This window comes from Thunnus thynnus, chromosome 8, assembly GCF_963924715.1.
Source record: "Thunnus thynnus chromosome 8, fThuThy2.1, whole genome shotgun sequence".
NCBI classification, from domain to species: domain Eukaryota; kingdom Metazoa; phylum Chordata; class Actinopteri; order Scombriformes; family Scombridae; genus Thunnus; species Thunnus thynnus.
In genome coordinates this window covers 13,344,256-13,363,033 of record NC_089524.1, presented here as the reverse complement: position 1 = coordinate 13,363,033, position 18,778 = coordinate 13,344,256, and the positions used below count along the sequence as shown (strand labels likewise).

At 39.0% G+C, this 18,778-nt stretch overlaps 1 protein-coding gene across 2 annotated transcripts in view; it reads left to right on the top strand.

Annotated features, from left to right (window-relative positions):
* The window catches only part of abca7 (ATP-binding cassette, sub-family A (ABC1), member 7), a 34,921-nt gene extending 16,196 nt beyond the window's left edge, over nt 1–18,725 (top strand). Inside the window, exons 23-50 of one of the 2 annotated variants that reach the window (XM_067596634.1) lie at nt 90–334; nt 727–784; nt 947–1,149; nt 2,916–3,042; nt 3,160–3,183; nt 3,566–3,711; nt 3,950–4,074; nt 4,358–4,465; nt 5,159–5,351; nt 5,668–5,762; nt 6,346–6,378; nt 6,525–6,630; nt 6,720–6,794; nt 6,959–7,128; nt 7,490–7,667; nt 8,870–8,985; nt 9,499–9,643; nt 9,932–10,055; nt 10,388–10,517; nt 10,948–11,074; nt 11,342–11,404; nt 11,967–12,073; nt 12,196–12,337; nt 12,708–12,842; nt 13,317–13,420; nt 13,702–13,794; nt 15,536–15,785; nt 16,616–18,725. In XM_067596634.1, the coding sequence (XP_067452735.1) occupies nt 90–334; nt 727–784; nt 947–1,149; nt 2,916–3,042; nt 3,160–3,183; nt 3,566–3,711; nt 3,950–4,074; nt 4,358–4,465; nt 5,159–5,351; nt 5,668–5,762; nt 6,346–6,378; nt 6,525–6,630; nt 6,720–6,794; nt 6,959–7,128; nt 7,490–7,667; nt 8,870–8,985; nt 9,499–9,643; nt 9,932–10,055; nt 10,388–10,517; nt 10,948–11,074; nt 11,342–11,404; nt 11,967–12,073; nt 12,196–12,337; nt 12,708–12,842; nt 13,317–13,420; nt 13,702–13,794; nt 15,536–15,785; nt 16,616–17,092 (3,899 nt within the window). In that variant the 3' untranslated portion in view covers nt 17,093–18,725. The remainder of the gene's footprint in view (nt 1–89; nt 335–726; nt 785–946; nt 1,150–2,915; nt 3,043–3,159; nt 3,184–3,565; nt 3,712–3,949; nt 4,075–4,357; nt 4,466–5,158; nt 5,352–5,667; nt 5,763–6,345; nt 6,379–6,524; nt 6,631–6,719; nt 6,795–6,958; nt 7,129–7,489; nt 7,668–8,869; nt 8,986–9,498; nt 9,644–9,931; nt 10,056–10,387; nt 10,518–10,947; nt 11,075–11,341; nt 11,405–11,966; nt 12,074–12,195; nt 12,338–12,707; nt 12,843–13,316; nt 13,421–13,701; nt 13,795–15,535; nt 15,786–16,615) is intronic. The other variant, XM_067596635.1, reaches the window with a different exon arrangement.
* Nucleotides 18,726–18,778: the final 53 nt, after the last annotated feature.

The window sequence follows — 18,778 nt, the reverse complement described above, 5'->3', positions numbered from 1 at the left end:
AATGTAGTGAACAAGAGAACAATAAATATACAAATGTATGAGAAATAAAATAAAGTTAATATGTGTTTTTGCTGTCTTGTCTCTGTCAGACCGGACCATCATCCTGTCCACTCACTACATGGACGAGGCGGAGCTGCTAGGTGACCGTATCGCCATCATTTCTCAGGGGAAGTTGTGCTGCTGCGGCTCGCCACTCTTTCTGAAATCTAAACTGGGATCTGGATACTATCTCACTGTGGTCAAGAGAGAAGGACTGGACACCAGCATGCCCAGCAGTACCAGTATCAGTACCAGTACCAGTACCAGCTCCAGCAAGCTGCCTCCTCTCCTCAAGGTTTTTCAGTGATGCTCAGCCTCACATTCACACAATTGCAGTCCAAAAATTGAAAAAAACACCCACCAAATGTGTAAATAGCTTGATATACCTTTCCCTAATAGGACTACAGAAAATTATGATGGAAAAACAAACTTCAAACAAACCAAAACCTTGAAAATCTTGACTTAATTTTGCTACTTTGACCAGGTTATAACAACAACATAGGAGTGAAACAGTGACAGAGACACAGAAAGAGCCTTTTAATGTAAAAAAAATTTGATGTCGAATGAGATGCACAATACATTAAAGAATCAAAATCCACAGACTTGGGAGGATATTTTGGCTTTCTGTGTAGGTCACACCATCATATTTGGCCTCTCTGTAAATGTAAACTCTAATGTGTGTTTCAGGACAGCGAGTCCTCCATGAGTGAAGACACCGGGTTGGGAAGTGAGGAGAGCAGCTCAAGTGAGTGTTAAACTTCTCTAAACTGAGATGGTCCAGTGTTAGTAAAGTGCAGTTTGGTGCATTTGCACTTTCTACAAGTGATGATTAAATAAGGATAAGACTGCAGTATAGTCAGGCTGAGGTCTGATTCACCTCATTTCCTCATTATCATCTTCATGGCAGACCTGGCAGCATTGCTCTCCCTGGCGCAGCACCACATCCCGGGTGCGAGGCTGGTGGAGGAGTCAGGGCGCGAGGCGGTGATGAACCTGCCCCAGATGGCTGCTAAGGACACCAGCATGGCTGTCTTCCTGTCTGAACTGGACCAGAGATTGAGTGAGCTGGGCCTCAGCAGCTATGGCCTTTCAGACAGCACACTGGAGGAAGTAAGTATTTACATTATATTTACATTTACATTCTTTTTGATGGATGAATAAATAAGTCACTTTCTCCACTGGCCAGATGTTTTCTACACCCGTGGCAAGGAAGTCAAAACGTAATTTCACACACAACTACAAAAACTAAAAAATATTAAATTACTGTATAAAACAAACATTAGTCTCAGTCATACTGTATGTACATGTACGTGACTGATACTGGCATAAAAAAGGCCTGAAGGGTTCTTCTGCCCTCATTATGTGTGTAAGTGCAAAGCTATACAGCGAGCTAAACACACAGTTTGCAGTTTTTACTAGAAGTAATGATGAAACAGAGAAAAGTTTGTTGTTTTGGATAAAAGACAACACATTCAATGATAGTGACTACAAATCAGAAAAAGATGAGAATCCATAACAAGAGACAAAAGGTTTTATAAAAAAAAAGATAGTACAGTAAAGACCGAAAATTGATTCACAAAAGTACACTAAAGACTAGCTGTCCGATTAGTTACATTGTCCCTAATGCCTGGAGGAAACAAAGTAAAACCAGTATTTAAAAAACAACATTGAGTGTTTTATCCTGGTTTTGATCATATTCGGGATGTTTACATGGAACATGTGAATCCTGCTTATTCCTATGTCTGTGTGTATGATTCTAACAGTATCCAGGTTTCTAATCATCTGTTTCAGTTGTGTTTTGAACATCCCAGCCTCTATTTTCTGCACCAACAAAGAATGTTCAGAAACCTGGATCAGGTCTTTACATGCGACAGTATCCTGGTTTCTATTGGAGTACTCCAGGTAGCATATCCAGGTTTCTGAAACCAGGATAAGGTGTTTACATGCGCTAAAAATAACCTGGATACTCCAAAAATACAATCATAACCAGGATACTAGTGCACATGTAAACAAACTCATTAAGAGAACATAGGAGGTACAACATGATAATTAATTTATTAAACATACACATAGAGCCCCCAGCAGTAAAAGTAAAGAGAGTAAAATACGTAACAGATAAAATACATAACAGACAGCCCAACATTAAACTAACAGCTACTTTAAGTGTTGTATTAGCAACACATTAGCCTCAGACAACTAGTATAATGGCCAGCTTGGTTAGCAGTAAACTCATCACAGAAAAATTAAATTAAACTTGCAGTGCTGAACTTTTACATATAAACGATCATCCGTTACATTCAAGCCCTTGCCAAATGAGTTCACACAATGCTTATTAAGCCATCACCACCAGATAAATCTCTCTTTATTTCACAGTATATCTGAGATTTCAATCTAGTGATGGGTTTGATATTCCCACGAATGATGATGAATGCACACTGCACATACTACACCAGCTCACCCATGCACCCACCATCTGCCTCCAGTTCCCACCTGCGTGATCTCAGGCTGGATATTTGTGGAGCAGCCATGGTCATAATGGGCTTAACGCTAACATCAGATTAACACTGATAGCGGATTTATGGAGCCTGATAAGTGCTCAGTGTGAGGTATACGTGCTGCTCTTTTGACCTCTGCGTAAAGCTACTACTGGACGCTCTTTTACTGCCACCTGCTGCCTGTGGCTTCAACTGTTGTTCAACCTGTTGGCGCTTGTTTCATTCACAAAATTCTTGTTTTAGACCTTGTAGATTTACCCTGTTTGAAAAGTCTGTCACACTTTGACACAGAGTTAAAAACACTAAATATCAATTCAAAGACCACCTAACTTTGTCTGTAAAGAGTTTAATCTTTTATCATGACATCCTGATCATATCCAGATCTTTCTGCGAGTAGCAGAGGAAACTGGTGTGGATGCTGAACCAGAGCCGCAGGCTGAACCTCCACATAATCGGCAGCAACCTAGGCAGAGAGTGCAAAGACGACATGCTGAAGAACCAGAGACAGGTGTGTATTCACACTCATAGTTGCACAAATACATGTATGTGTCACACAGTGTTTCATGTACAGTCAGTCTGCTGTTTTGTCTCCAAGTCTGATTGTTTGTTTCCATAATGCTGCCAGGAAGGAAAAGGCTTCGTAAGCAAGGTACCTTCAGATCACCACTCACTGAAAGTCTGAATTAGATAGAAAAAGATAGTGTTTTTATTTTCTCCCCATATTAGATATATCTGAAAATATTGTCGCTCTCCCTTTTCGCTGCCAAATTGTAGAATTACTCAGTGTTTCGTTAAGAAACTTTAGGCAGAGTGAGACACCATACTTTTTTAATGGTAGAGAAATTTTTTTAAATGAAAGATTTATTTCTAAAAACAAGACTGAGCAATAAAATACGTAAAGTCTAAGGTCATGTCAGATTTCTAGCCTGTATTTTTCCAGTCAAATGGGAACCTCCATCATCTCAGAAGTGGACAGCACTGAGCCCGTTATATCAGTGTATGTTCTCACATTTTACCTTCCCTGCATGCAGAACCTCAGGAGACAGACCTGCTTAGCGGAGATGGCCAAGGTGGGTTGCCCCTGACCGGATGGTGGCTGACCTGGCAACAGCTGAGAGCTCTCTTCATCAAACGCTGGCTTTACGCTCGCAGGAGCCGCAGGGGCTTCTTTGCTCAGGTGATGACAAACACCAGCAGCTGTTAGAGAGCTAGATTCAAAGGCCATCTGTCGTTATAGAATTAATGGTTTCCATAATGAGAACAATTGCTGTCCTCTCTTTGTCAGTTACTAATTAGTGGTTAGGGTCTTTATTGACTTCTCTGGAGAATCAGCTGCTAGTCATCAATAATTAATACGTTCTGTCTGTAAGTTGGTCTGGAGGAGTCACTCAGCTGAAGTTTTATTTGTGCTTCAGATTGTTCTGCCTGCTGTGTTTGTGCTCATCGCCCTGCTCTTCAGCCTCATCGCACCTCCATTTGGGAAGTACCCTTCTCTGCAGCTCCAGCCCTGGATGTATGGAGAACAGTACACCTTCTACAGGTGGGCCTGCACCCAAATATTCACCATTACTACTATTACAGCACAGAAAATATCTGTATTCATCAAATAATTTGCACTAACTGATAGCTGCTGTAGCACGTCCATTTTATTGGTAATCTGTAGTCTCCTGATTTTGATTTGTTTTCTTCTTCCAATTAAATAGTTTGGTCTACTCTGTTACTCTGTCACTGGTAACCTATTACGAAATGGAGGTTCAAGTCTGTTGTTTTCGTCACACAATCCCTTGTTATTGTTATTTGGACCTCTGATTTCATATTTACAGCAACGACGCCCCTGGAAACACGGCTGTGGAGAACCTGCTGGAAGCGCTGCTTGACCAGCCAGGTTTTGGTACCAAGTGCATGGAGAAAGAGGAAGAGTACAACAACACGTAAGACAGCCTCTGTACACACACACACACACACACACACACACACACACACACACACACAGTAATACAGAATCACATGATTCATCATTTCTAATACACTTCTCTCTGACTGGCATTACTGTAGCGGAAATAGCAAGGAAGGTAGAAATATCCGGATCTTAAATACCACATTCAAAATTATGTTAAACACATGATAGGCAGCAAAAAATACACATCGGCATTTTAATCTTGTTGAAGATTATGTCTGTCATCAATCAGTTGTCGTGTTTTTTATTTATGCTGTGTGATGGAATCAAAGATAAGTTTCCAACATACTTCAAATGGAAGACAGTTAAGTGATTAAAAACATGTGAATACCAAAAAGTACAAAAATTTTCATTACACTGTACAAAAACCTTACTGCTTAGGGTGAAACTAAGATTTTCTCTATCTTTTTGTGGAATCTTCACAAAGTATAATACTCTGGATTAAGTAATCTATGACCTCGACTGGCATTTAGTAGAAATTGCCACACCATCTACTCTACAACTTTATCTCTGTCAACACAAGTGTCTGGTTTTGCAAAATCTGTATAGCTATGAATATTCAGTTTTTGTGCACTTTATTTTAATACTATTATATTCAGGCAACTTTTCAAAGTTTAAATTAAAAACCTTCAATCGATGTTCACTCTACTGCATGTTCTCCCTGCAGGAGCCCTCAGTGTAAAAACGAGCGGGGCGGCTTCTTTATGCGGCCACAGTTGTCGTACTCCACCTGGCAAATGTTCAGCAGAGGCAACTGGAGCAGAGAGAGACCTTCTCCTGACTGTCAGTGTAGTACAGAGGATGTCCGCCGGATGCTCCCTGACTGTCCGCAGGGTGCCGGTGGACTTCCGCCTCCGCAGGTCAGTATGATGTCAGATCAGGGTCGATTTACTGTTGAATGATCTGAGTTCTGCATCCAGGATTGCAGATTGGACTGAAAACATCATCACTGCACTTTCACATGGTGATGTGACATTATCTTGATCTTCGTTCGTTTGAAATGGAGCTGAGTAAAAGCACATATAAAGAATTAATTGAAAATGTATCTTAATGTAAAACACAGTTAATGTTTTCTGCAGCCCTTTAACATCTTTGTGAAATGTTTGCTTGTGTATGTGGAAGATACTGTTGTCTGTTCCTGTATCTAACCTCATTGCTTTTTTTATTATTTTTCAGATTAAGAGGTTGACTGGAGACGTCCTCCAAAATCTGACAAGTTATAACATCTCTGATTATCTGGTGAAGACCTACTCTCAGATCCTTAAGAAAAGGTACTTCAATTAATAATATTTATACAAGTATTTTATATTACGTATTAAGTACTTTTGTTCACTTTAGGTCAAAGTTTTTGGTTTTTAATGTAGCTTATTGGACAGACTCTAAACCTCCATCAGGCAGTCTCTGTCTTTAATGTCAATGATCAAGACCCAGTTTTGTTTGTTAAAAAAATAATTATTGTTTATTTCCCAATGAAGAAATTTGCTAAAAAAAATGCTTTTATTCCTCTATCAATGTCTTTCAGTTTAATATAAAATCTGATTAATTGTAGCCTACATACTATACAACTTATAACCTTATTGATAGTTTTATTTTTAATAGCTGATGTTGATGACATGCAAAATATTGACACTTTCCAAACAGTATACACCAATATTCCCCTGAATGATGATGATGATGATGTGAGACAAAAGAATTGAAATATCTGCATGTTTCTAAAAAATGTGTCATTTTTGAGTGAATGCCGTCATATTTTGAGTATCAAAATGACAGACGGCTGTGGTTAGAACACTGATGTTAATGGAGAGAGCCATTTCCTCACAGATTCACAGTTTCCCCTTAACGTGTCATTCACAGCCTGAAAACCAAGAAGTGGGTGAATGAATTCAGGTAAGTTGTTGGCATAGAAACAACCTCAGTGCCTATAACTGTAGTACTTTGCAGTTTGAGAATCCTGTACTCAGACAGGCACAAAACAAACTGTTATACTTGGTACATTTCCAGAAGTTGTTTAAAGTTAAATCACTGTGTTGCAGATATGGAGGCTTCTCCCTCGGGGGCAGCGCCACCCAGACTTTATCTCAGGTGCATCATGTCCAAGACTCGATCATGGCAATCAGGACTCGTTACCAAGTTCCACAGGTGAAATGAGCTTTCAGGCTTGTTTAACCAACCCTGCTGTCTCCTTGAATGTTTCTAATGTTTCTGATGTTTTTTTTGGTGCATCACAGAATAGTTCACTGGATCATCTCCTGAACAGACTGCCAGATTTTCTGGGAGGACTGAACAGTCAAAATAACGTCAAGGTAAACGTGTGTCTCTTTTTTGTGTGTTTATGTCTTAACTTTTGCTGTATTTTTCATCTTTCTGTCAATAACTGGCCAAACATAAACATCTGCTGTGTGTACATATTTCTCGCCATACAGTCAGCTTTAATAGTGAAAAATGTGTCTCTCTCCGCTGTACTCAGGTGTGGTACAATAATAAAGGTTGGCATGCTATGGTGTCATTTGTTAACGTGATGAACAACGGCCTGTTGAGAGCCAGCCTGCCACCAGGTCCAGAGAGGAGAAAACACGGCATCACCGCCTACAACCACCCGCTCAACCTCACCAAGGAGCAACTCAGTGAAATGGCCATGTTAGTTCTCTGCTGTGGGGTTTTTGGGTGGATGTTGGCAGATGTGGGATATACTGACCCCTATCAGTTGTCAAGTGGTGAATTTATCTCAATCAGGGCTCTTTATTCCCAATAGATTACCTATTTGAAGGAAGTTTCAAGTCTATTCAATATAATAATTCACTTTAATTGGCAGTAATGTGTAGCATACTTGATAGTTTGACTGAGAGAACCTTGAGCCAGTTACACAGAAGAAGCTAATTTAATAATTGGATATCTGCAGTCAAAAACAGCGGGTCATTTTACAACTATTTAGCTAGACCTAGTCATGATGTACAGTATGTTTTGTTTGTGTTTACCTGACTCTGTGTTTCTCTTTTAGGATGGCCACATCAGTGGATGTTCTGGTTTCTATCTGCGTGATATTTGCCATGTCCTTTGTGCCAGCCAGCTTTGTCCTTTTCCTGATTGAGGAGCGAGTCAGCAAGGCCAAACACCTTCAGTTTGTCAGCGGGGTCAAACCAATCCTTTACTGGCTGGCCAATTTCACCTGGGACATGGTCAGTACTCAACACATATTCTTACAAAGTGTTCCTTTTGAAAACTATCTCAAAATGTCCTGTTCTTGGACAGTTAGGTCAAGTAATTTATCATACTTGGTGGGACAGCTTCATCGGAAGGAATGAGTCTAGTGATGCATCATATTACAGCAGCGGAGAAACTGACACTTGGAGCAGATTAATTCTGTCAGTGACAGTGTAAACTTTGAGATTAATAAAAGCCACAGATTACAAGGTGCCTCATCAAGGGAACATGACCTCTGTCTTACTTTCCAACTACAGTATATTCAGATTTTACTGTCAAAATAGTAGTTCTGTAAATAATGAAATGTAATCTGAATCTAATATTATTTGATGGACTTAAGATAATCAACTTTATATGCCGACTAATAATTTTACTGCCACATTAAGGCTGAGTTGGTTTTCTATCATAAATGAAACCTTTTTTTTATTACATTTATTATTATTGCTTGCGATAAGGACCTTGTTCCAAAGCTCAGGCTGTGTTCAGACAGACTACAGCTCTGTGTGAAAGCTACCTCATTCATTTCAATGAGACCACTGCCTTGAAGCAATTTAAGTGCCAATGCTGGGGACCAGAAGGCTCGGCCCGCATCGTCCAGCAAAAAAAGTTTAACCTTGTTCAACTTTTGCTGCAGTTTAAATGAGATGTTGTTCAGCATCTAATATGTGCAGGCACACATTCCTGGTAGAGTACAGCCTATTTCAACTGGCAATCCTCAAAATGAAGGATAAAATTATTCTCGTCATAATACCCTTCCAGTGTTGCAAAATCTTGTCTGTTAGTATTATAAAGAGCTGGGAAGTGTTTCGAGTCTGATAAGCCTTCAAATTTATGGATTTATTACTCCAACTGGCTTCATTGGGTTGTATTTCATCCTCTCCTGATACCTAAAACAACACACCTCCAACAGCGAAGCTCCTTCTCTTAATGCAGGGCTGTTTTTGGTCTGGTATGAACACCCGGTAACTTAAATGTTACAATGTTTTTAAGCTCAATTACATCTGGACACTTTTCAGTGTTTGCCTTTTAGCACCATCAGGACAGTCATGTATCAATCTAGTTCTTTATTTTTAGCCGTCAGATGATGCTCAGTGAAAAATAATATTCACTGGCTCAATAAACACACAGAAGAAAGTCTTCCTCTTTTTCCTGAAATTATATTTTGTCATCTTGTCAGTTGAACTACACTGTCCCAGCCACCATGGTGGTGCTGATCTTCATCAGTTTCCAGCAGCAGTCATACGTCTCTGAGACCAACCTGCCTGCTCTCGTCCTGCTCCTCCTGCTCTACGGGTACGTTCAGGATGACTTCACTGACCTCTCCTAAAATCATGCATCATCTTATCTGAGTAGACTGAATAGTCTGAGTGACTTATATCTGTTCCAATGTTTCAGGATCTACTGATTTCTTTTGATCTGTTTGTCTCAATATTTTAATGTCCCATTCATTCACCAAAGATCATTTCAGAGCCTCCCTGTGCACTTGTCTTGATCTTGACCTTTCTTTCATTTTTTCTTTCATTCATACATAACTACAAAGGCAGATATTTTCATTGATAACCTTTTAATTATCTTGTTAGACACCGAATGACATTTTATGATGGAGTTAAATGAACCCAAATCCACTAACTTAAGTTTAAATGGCTTCCTTATAACTTGAATTTACTGTTATGATGATTTTCTCATTTTCATGTGTCTCTATGTAGACAAAGATTCTTTTGTCCCCCTCCGCCAGTCGGATCCTGGTCTGTAACAAAAGTAAAGTATCTGTCTTTACTTACTGGATTATCTAATCATTCCTTGTAGGTGGTCCATCACCCCTTTGATGTACCCAGCATCCTTTGTGTTCTCCGTTCCAAGCACGGCCTACGTTGTTCTGACCTCCATCAACCTCTTCATCGGGATCAACGGCAGCATCGCCACATTTGTGTTGGAGCTGTTTGTAGACGAGGTACAAACTGCACCGATCATGCATAAACATTGACCTATACAGCTACACGTTACAGCAACATTGTTTCCATCAGTGAGAGTTTGAATTCAGTCACATCCAGCTCTGAACTTTAAAAGTTTGGGAATTTACAAATTCATTATCAAAGTTATAAAATGTCGTCAGTAAAAGTAAATAAAGGTACAAAAGCCATAAGTTGCAACACACTGAGCAGTAATCTTTCAGTGATTAAAAAATTGTTCTTTAGTTCTTTATCTGGTGCACGATTTATTGGTGATTTGTTCTCTCCAGCATTTGAATGAGGTGAACCGGATCCTGAAGAAGGTGTTCCTCATCTTCCCTCATTTCTGCCTGGGACGAGGACTCATCGATATGGCCAAGAACCAGGCCATGGCAGACGCCTTTCAGAGACTGGGTACGGACCGAAGGAGGGGTTTTATTCCTGCTGTTTGAGTATAAATCTTTTATGTACTGCATAGTATATATCTTTCTCTTCATTATTTAAGAAACAAAGTATTACCCTGTACTCTGAGAAACTGCAAACTTTTTCACTGTTGAGGTGATTGTGCACCGCAGTTTGAATATATAATATACTACATATTGTGTTGTTTAGACCCTTTTATGTACCAGCTAGATCACTACAGAGCACTTACTTGCTTACACACTAACTTTGTGTTAAAATGTGCTAAAACACATGACTTAAGATTGTTTTCCAGGAATGTCTTTGTGCAATTATTCCTCTTCTAGGCACCAAACAGACTCTGGACCCTCTTCAGTGGGACTTTGTAGGGAAGAACCTCTTTGCAATGGCAGCTGAAGGTGTTATCTTCTTCATCTTCACCATACTGCTGCAATACAAGTTCTTCATTCGCTTCAGGTATATTCAAAACTCCTGTCTGACTCCTGTCTCCATGAACAGAGGAACCTCTCTGCTTTTTCTGATTTTTATCCCAGCACTTTTCTACCACACAAGATCAGTCTTCAAATGTATTTCTTGTTTTGGCACGTTGACCTTTGGCATTTTTCATGATGAATGAAATTAAACATGTAATAATTATACAGATGTTGCTGTTAGAAATCAGGTGGGATGTTTTTTTAAAGTATTTTAATAAAACGCAGACAGAGCTTTTGGTCAGAACTGAACTGCAGCATCTTTACCAGTCAAACATTTGAACACAGTTTCTCATTCAAGCAAATAGGAAAGATGAAACTTTTGACTGTAGCTGTCATACTTTTACACACTATTCCACAGTAGTAAAGCAGAAAAAGCTAAATTAAATTCTCTGGTGTTGTATTGCTCTGTTCAGGCCGTGGTGGGCCGAGCCTGAGATGCCTCCTCTCGGTCCAGAAGATGAAGACGTGGCCAGGGAGAGACAGAGGGTCAAAACTGGCAACGCGCAAGCCGACATCCTCACCATGATAGATCTCAGCAAGGTACAAACAGCAAACAAGCAGAACTGAATGTGCAGTTCATCTTAATTGACTCATATTTCTGTTTGAATTGCAATCTGCCATCATGTGTCATCTTGGAGTTTAGTATCAATGAGTAAAGTGACACAGCATCTTCTCGCACACAAATACACATAATCAGTGTATTAAGTCGTATTGATGAGCAAAGTCTTTGATAAACCTTCTCAATTGATCCTAAACTGAGAGTGAATTCCTGGTTGTCAGTGCAACAAAGTGTTTTGTGTTTCTCAGGTTTACAAAGCAGGCAGGAAGCCAGCAGTGGATCGTCTGTGTCTCGGGATTCCTCGCGGCGAGGTGAGAGATAACAACACCGAATGTAACAGTCTGTAATTAATTTGTTCTAATCAGCAGTGCAGCCTTGTTTATCTGCTGCAGTTACTGTTGTAGTCTGAAACATTGTTATTCATTGCCACTGTATTGATAAATCACAATTTTCTCCTACAACACAATTACTGCTTCTTGAACTGCAACTACTACTAATATAACCAATATTACTGCTGCAGTGAGATTACTGCTAATGCCTCTGATGTTATCATTACTATTATGTTTTCATTACTACTACAGCTGCTCCTGCTGCTACTATTACTAATACCTCTACCACCTGTGCTGCTGCTTCTAAAAATACTGCTGTTGCTACTTCCAGACCTACATTTGTTGTTGTGATCATATTTATACTACTACTACTACTGCTACAGCTGCTGTCACCACAAGAACTGCTACTATTACTACTACTTTTATCCAATTTTTGATCAAATAAATTCACATAGTATCCAGGGAGACGTCCCAGCTGCTGCCTCTAGCTGTTGTATGAATATATGAATTTGTAACATGGTACTGTTGTGTTTCGGTCCTCCAGTGTTTTGGCCTGCTGGGGGTGAACGGAGCAGGGAAGACTTCTACGTTTCGCATGCTGACAGGAGACACGCCCATCACCTGTGGTGAAGCTTTCCTCAACCACCACAGGTATAAACTTTCTCCACCACCCACTGCAGGAACTGAAATTCAACCTCTATAAAGGCTTCATTTGCTAAACAACGTCAACCAGAACAAATGAGGTGTGAAACTGTGTTTCTGTTGTTTCTCAGTGTCCTGACAGAGATGGAGCGAGTCCACCAGCTGATGGGTTACTGCCCACAGTTTGACGCTATTAGCGACCTGTTGACAGGTCGGGAACATCTGGAGCTGTACGCCCGCATGCGAGGGGTGCCAGAGGAGTCTGTCGCCAAGGTGCCGTAAAGGAACAGTTCACCCCAAGATCGAAATTATAACAGCAAGATATGATGTAGAGATGTGAATGAACATCCTCCCATTTGTTCTTTACACATTTAACTACCTGTACTGTAGGTAGTTAAATTAAATGACACTGAATCTCTAAATTGTAAAAGTCCAAGTGTAAAGAGATGCTTCACTGCTCTGCATAACCTGCACGTTCTTAACATTTCACATGTCAAGGTCAGTCAGCCAGTGTACAGTTGTCACTGTCTTTCTATACTACACTAAACTTAAAAAGGTTTGGCATTCCCCTGTGGATGGACGTGTATATTTAGCTGCAGTGTGCAAGATGTCACAGTGACATTCTTTCTCTGCTGTCCTTTAGGTGGCTCAGTGGGGGGTGAAGAAGCTGGGACTGACCCAGTACGCTGAGCGGGAGGCTGGAGGCTACAGTGGAGGCAACAAGAGGAAACTTTCCACTGCCATCTCCCTCATCGGGTCTCCGCCTGTCATATTCCTAGTGAGGATTTAACTTGTTCACCAACAAGCTGGAGAGCAAACACTAAGATTGTTTCTCAGCACAGAGGGTGAAACCTTAAGAATTCAGTGATACTTAAAGTCACCTAATGGCCAACCAAATTCTATTATCTGTTTCACCTGTCAATAAAGGGTTGGATAAATAATAGACACATTTATTGGTTGCAAAGAGACATTGTAGCTGAATTGTCACCTTTCCCCCTTGATATGATAAAGAAACTTAAATACATGAATGTCCAAACAAATACTACATTTATACTGTAAGAAAAACATTTCACACAGTAACACATTGTACAACTCTTTCATTAAACAACATACAGATAAAAAGTGTTGCAAAATGTTGACAAAAACTTTTCATTATCAACTTTTTTTTTTCAAAACATACACATAGACTCTCTTATTTTTATCTCAACTCTTGCTGGTTATTTCCTTCACACTTTTCTTTCCTTGTTGTTAGGATGAGCCCACCACCGGCATGGATCCAAAGGCTAAAAGGTTTCTGTGGAATTGCATCCTCAGCGTCACCAAAGAGGGAAGAGCAGTAGTTCTCACCTCCCACAGGTAGGAGGAGATGTTCACTAAATTATACAAATCCATCAGAAGTCCATATCAATCTAATGCAAGGTTATAATACCCAGTTGGAATACCCACAACCCCCTGTTCCATCTGTGGAGCGCTGAAAAATACAAATACTGATGGAAAGTGATTTTTATATCAGTTCAGATTGATTACTGTCACTCTCTTTACTATAACATACTGTATCTACTACTGCATCAGTTCTGGTTGGTAGTTTCCTCAGTGTGCAAAAGAAAATTGATTTTATCTGGTGTCTGTATGTTCAGTATGGAGGAATGTGAGGCTCTCTGCACCAGAATGGCCATAATGGTCAACGGCAGGTTCCAGTGTCTTGGATCTGTACAACACCTGAAGAACAGGTAACCTCACGCCACATCCCTACCTCGTCTATATCTGCATATTTTTGTCTAACTGTCACCAATTTTACATACATTTAATTAGTCTAAATGAATGTTGTGGAGATTTGTGTCGTTCCACATTAAGATCTAATATTTCACGTCTCTACATCGCCTGATTTCACCCTTCCTCATCTGTGTCAAATACTGAATTAACACTGGGCAGAAACAAAGTTTGCTTTCTTGAGTTCAGCGTCTCCACTGAGGTGACGAGATCTATGAAGAAGCCATTTGATTGAGTCACTTGAGGTTTACAGTCACGAGATGTCTGGAAGAGAGAAATTACCAAAGAGAGCAAATGAGGACACTTACATTGTTTGTTCCCGCAGTATCTGACTCAATTTATGTGCAAGTCGTCATCATCATCATCATCATCATCATCAATGCCATTAAACTAAAAGCTTTCACACGTGATTCTCTTATCTGTCAGGAATCTCAACCAGCTAAAAGTCATTTAATTTTAATTTCAATTATTTATGGTTTGTCAACAGTTGTAAATTTTTCCTTACTGTTAATACTGTAGTATTTACCACAAGGAGGAGGATTGTTTTATAGCAATATTGGATTTTTATATGATTTTTGCATCAATGTGAGAAAGTTCTTTGATTTGTTCATTTTCTGGATTTGTATGAAACAGACATTCCTGCCAAATAATTTTATCCATTAACAGTTATTCAATTTATTTTCCAGAAAATGTGTTATATCATATATCAAACATTGATATCACAATATAAAATTACATACTTTGATGTAATATATTTTCCATATGCCCATACTAACGCATTTTGGGATCTTGCTTTTTTCTGTGAAGTGGCCCATCCAGTTCTCATTTTTAATAAAATGTTCCCATTTGAATATCAAATTGATCCATCAACATGTGAAAATAACCTGTTATTTTGATTCTTATCATAATTATAAGTCAAATAGGGCTGCAACCAACAATTATTTTCATTATTGATTAAGTAATTATTTGTTTGATCTATAAAACATCAGAAAACAATGAAGAATGTCCACCACAACATCATAGAAGCACCATTAAATGTCTTACTTTGTCCAATAAATCATCCAAAACCCCAAACATATTTAATTTAGTATCATACAGGACCAAGAAAAGCAGTAAATTCTCACATTTAAGAACCTGGAACCATCAAATCTTTCTGTCAAACACAAAGTATTTTCAAAGTGATCCAAAGAAATAGAATCACTGTGAGGAGAATATAAGCTGTAGAGTTTTTGATTTCATATGTTATAAGAACATTTTGTTCAAAAAATGTAAAACCAGATCCTCAACTGGTTCAAATATCCCTGGTGTAAGCTGCACACAGTAAACTGCGTATATCACTCTGCACTAAAATGTAGCACCATCCATCTCAGAAGAACACATATCATGAGGCTGACTGGCTGATGCATTTTCACTTCAGACCAACACAGTCAGGCAATTAAAAGTAACAGCGTCGACATTCAAGAGCCTCACAAAGCAACTGTATGACGTGTATGAGTATCTGTATCTTCTTGTGTAGAATAACTTTTGTTATGATCTTGTAGAAGCGCATGAGATTAACTTGTTTCTGTATTGTGTTAGTAGTTACATATTCTTTTTTATTTAATCCAATTCCAATAAATAGTAATGATATATTATGAACAGTAATGATAATATGATATATTAAACCTTAAATAATGTTTCTTTCTGTCTGTCATTGTTTAGGTTTGGTGACGGCTACACCATCATCCTCCATCTGGCGGACACTAAAACGGACCCGGACTCCTGCCCCATCAACACCTACATGAAGAGCTCCTTCCCCAGCATCGACCTGAAGGAGCGCCACCAGAACGTGCTGCAGTACCAGCTGCCCTCACACGCCTGCTGCCTGGCTCGTGTCTTCAATGTTCTGGCCAATAACTATGAGGATCTGGGCATCATTGACTTCTCTGTCTCACAGACCACTCTGGACCAGGTGAGGAGAAGGATGCAACTTGGAGGAGAGCATTTAAATCTCTCAAGCGTGTTAACTAATGAATATTTCTGTAAAACTGGTGAAATGATCTTGGATATTCTTTTAATAGAATGTGTCAGTCAGTCCGGGGATGTTTTCTTTCATAACAGGCTTAAATTAGATCTCTTAATACAGTGCAGAAAATACAGGAAAACAGAAAAGATGCACGTCATCGTCGCACTGTGGTTCAACCAGTATGTTGACTGGATAGCTACCCATCCTCCCTAAATAAAAACACCCGTCTGTGATCTACTAACACACACCTTACACACAAGAGTTTTGCTATTGTTACCAAGAAATAAAACATTAAGTTAAAAAAAATCACATATATACAAATGTATACCATAAAACTAAAGATAAACAGTGCAGTAGTGTTGCTAGCTGTCATTACAGATTGCACAGACAGCTGCAGGTGTTAGACACCTAGATAGCAGCTGGAACAAAGGATCGCTTAAAACTTGTAGTTTTGATAACTTCTGTTAGAGCGGATGAGCTGGTCATTCAAGATGCCAAATACCCGGTTTAAAATGATGCCATTACAAAGCTGTTCTGCTGATGTCTGCTCGATTCTGATGGTCTTACTCACTGTCTTTATAATGTGCTGTAGTTTGTTACAATCTTGAACACGCCTATCCCAAACATGCAGATCAAGATTAGTTATCATGCATACTTAGATCTGTTATCAGAAAGAAAGTGATGGATGGTTGACTTTCATTTTCTCAAAAGATGACCAAGCTAATATGAACTATTCAAATAATTCCTGTGACATTAAAGCTACTTGATTTTTGTAGGTGTTTGTCAACTTTGCCAAAGAGCAGACTGATGACGATCGCCTCACAGAGGTGCTCATCAGCAACGGGACAGTACAGACCAACATGGCTGCCCTGCTCAACCGGTTTAACCCTCCCACTGTCCAAGCACAGCCGTCAATCACACCCCTCCAGCCCAGCAAGCCTCCGCAGCAGCAGCATCACCTGACACCTGGGAAATCACCTGACAGCAAACCAAAAGAGGGTAAATCAAAACAGGCTAAAACTAGTAAAGGTAAGTCTAAAGAAGGCAACAGAGAGAAAAGCAGCGGTACAGCGATGAGCAGAATACCTCAGCCAGAGAAGATGAGTCGGAGGAGCAGCAGCGGCTCAAACAGCAGTGGCGCTCAGGGAGAAACCAGTAAACCCAGTGGGTCCAAACACAGAGGAGAGAGCTCCAGCAAAGATCCTTCTGCACTCTTTGTAGTCGGCACCAACACACAGGACAGCTCGCTGTGAAGTGGACGTGTGCAGCACGAGCAGAAGATTCAGGTTGAAAGGACCAACTACAGCTAAAAGCTTTTTATCACTTTGTTTCTATTCAGTTGAATGTTACTCAAATCTGGCAGCGACTTCCATATGCAACGTAGAACAGTCCATTTTTTGGAGTCAAAAAAAAGTGGAGAAAAAGTGGAAAAGATGGACATTGAAAGTGATATTGTTAAGGTGAAACTGACTCTGTAGAGGTAAATATGTCTCTTTACCTCCTCTGAAGAAAGAACCAAAAGTTAATGCTTCCTAATGTGGTTTTGGTGCCTTGTTCACCCGTAAACTGATCGGTAGCTTTACAGTGTCTCTACACTGTCTTTTTCTTTCTGTGTCAGTCTCATCACTACAAAGTTATAGTTTATGTATCCTCAAATAATATTTATAGGTTCAAAACAAAGAGTGGCGTTCCTCAGGGTTCAATCATTAGACCTCTCGCAATCTTATCTTTATTTTGCAGAAAAGCACTTTAAAAAAGAAAATGCTGCACGCACTCAAATAGTAACTCGAGTACTTGTTACATGTCATTATTGAGCTGATTTTATACATCAGAAAGTATTTGAGGGGTTGTTCCAGAATAATATACAGTATCTCTTAAGTGGAGACACAATTTATTATTGAATACCTCTTAAATATTTAATGATGATCTTTACAACTTTTATCGTTTTATAAATCATTATTTTGTCTATACATGTTAACGTATTTTTAAAAACTTTTTTTTATTTTCTGTGATCTGTCATTTGGTGACAATATCACTGTTCAAATGAGGGGTGAAAAAAAAACACACCTGGCTGGTATTTACTGTCATTTTTGTTATTTAAGAATGAGATCATGAATTTTGTTTCTACATATACGTAGATCACATGTAGAGAAATTCTTAGAAAAGATAATGAAATATTTGAAAAATATTAAATTATTGGATAAGCTCTGAAGTCCTGGTACACGGGTGGGACTCTGTGTTGTAGACATTTCAGATTCTTTAACATTATGCCAAATTTTCAAATTTGATCAATAAAATAATGAAGGTCTGCAACAACATTGTTTTGTCCACTTGAAATGGAGAATTAATTATTATGTTCAGTCTGAGCTGTAAACACCAGACACAACAACAACAATGCCTTTGGTCAACTTTTAACTATTTTTTTATTTGTTAAATGTTTCTTTTAATCAAAAAAACTGGATATTTATTTCTTTTCAAACCAAAAAAAAAAAAAAAATAGCCAAATGAATGTCCAAAGCTGGTTTTGACTGCACTGTAATGCACTGTTACATATTCAGAAGTGTTACATGATGTAACTACAGTATAGGCATGAGATAAACAGAACGGTTTCACTCCAAAATGTAAACTGCTGTGTTAAAATACTCCAATTTAATATGTGGAAATATAATTTTAAAAGACTCAGCTGGCTTGAAAAAGGCTGAAACAACACAACTTAAAGTCTGAAACAAAAAATGTAATCAAATTATGTTGGATGTCTCATTTTGGAGTGAAGTCTTTACTACTGAATGTACTTTTAAGGTATTATGCTTGAACTGTTCTACTTGAACATTAGATGTACACTGTATACTGAAAATATGCTAGTAAAGAGAACATGGGTATACGTTACGTCTGCTGTGAATGTTTTGTCCTTTTTAAAATTACTGTGAGTCCAGTTTGTT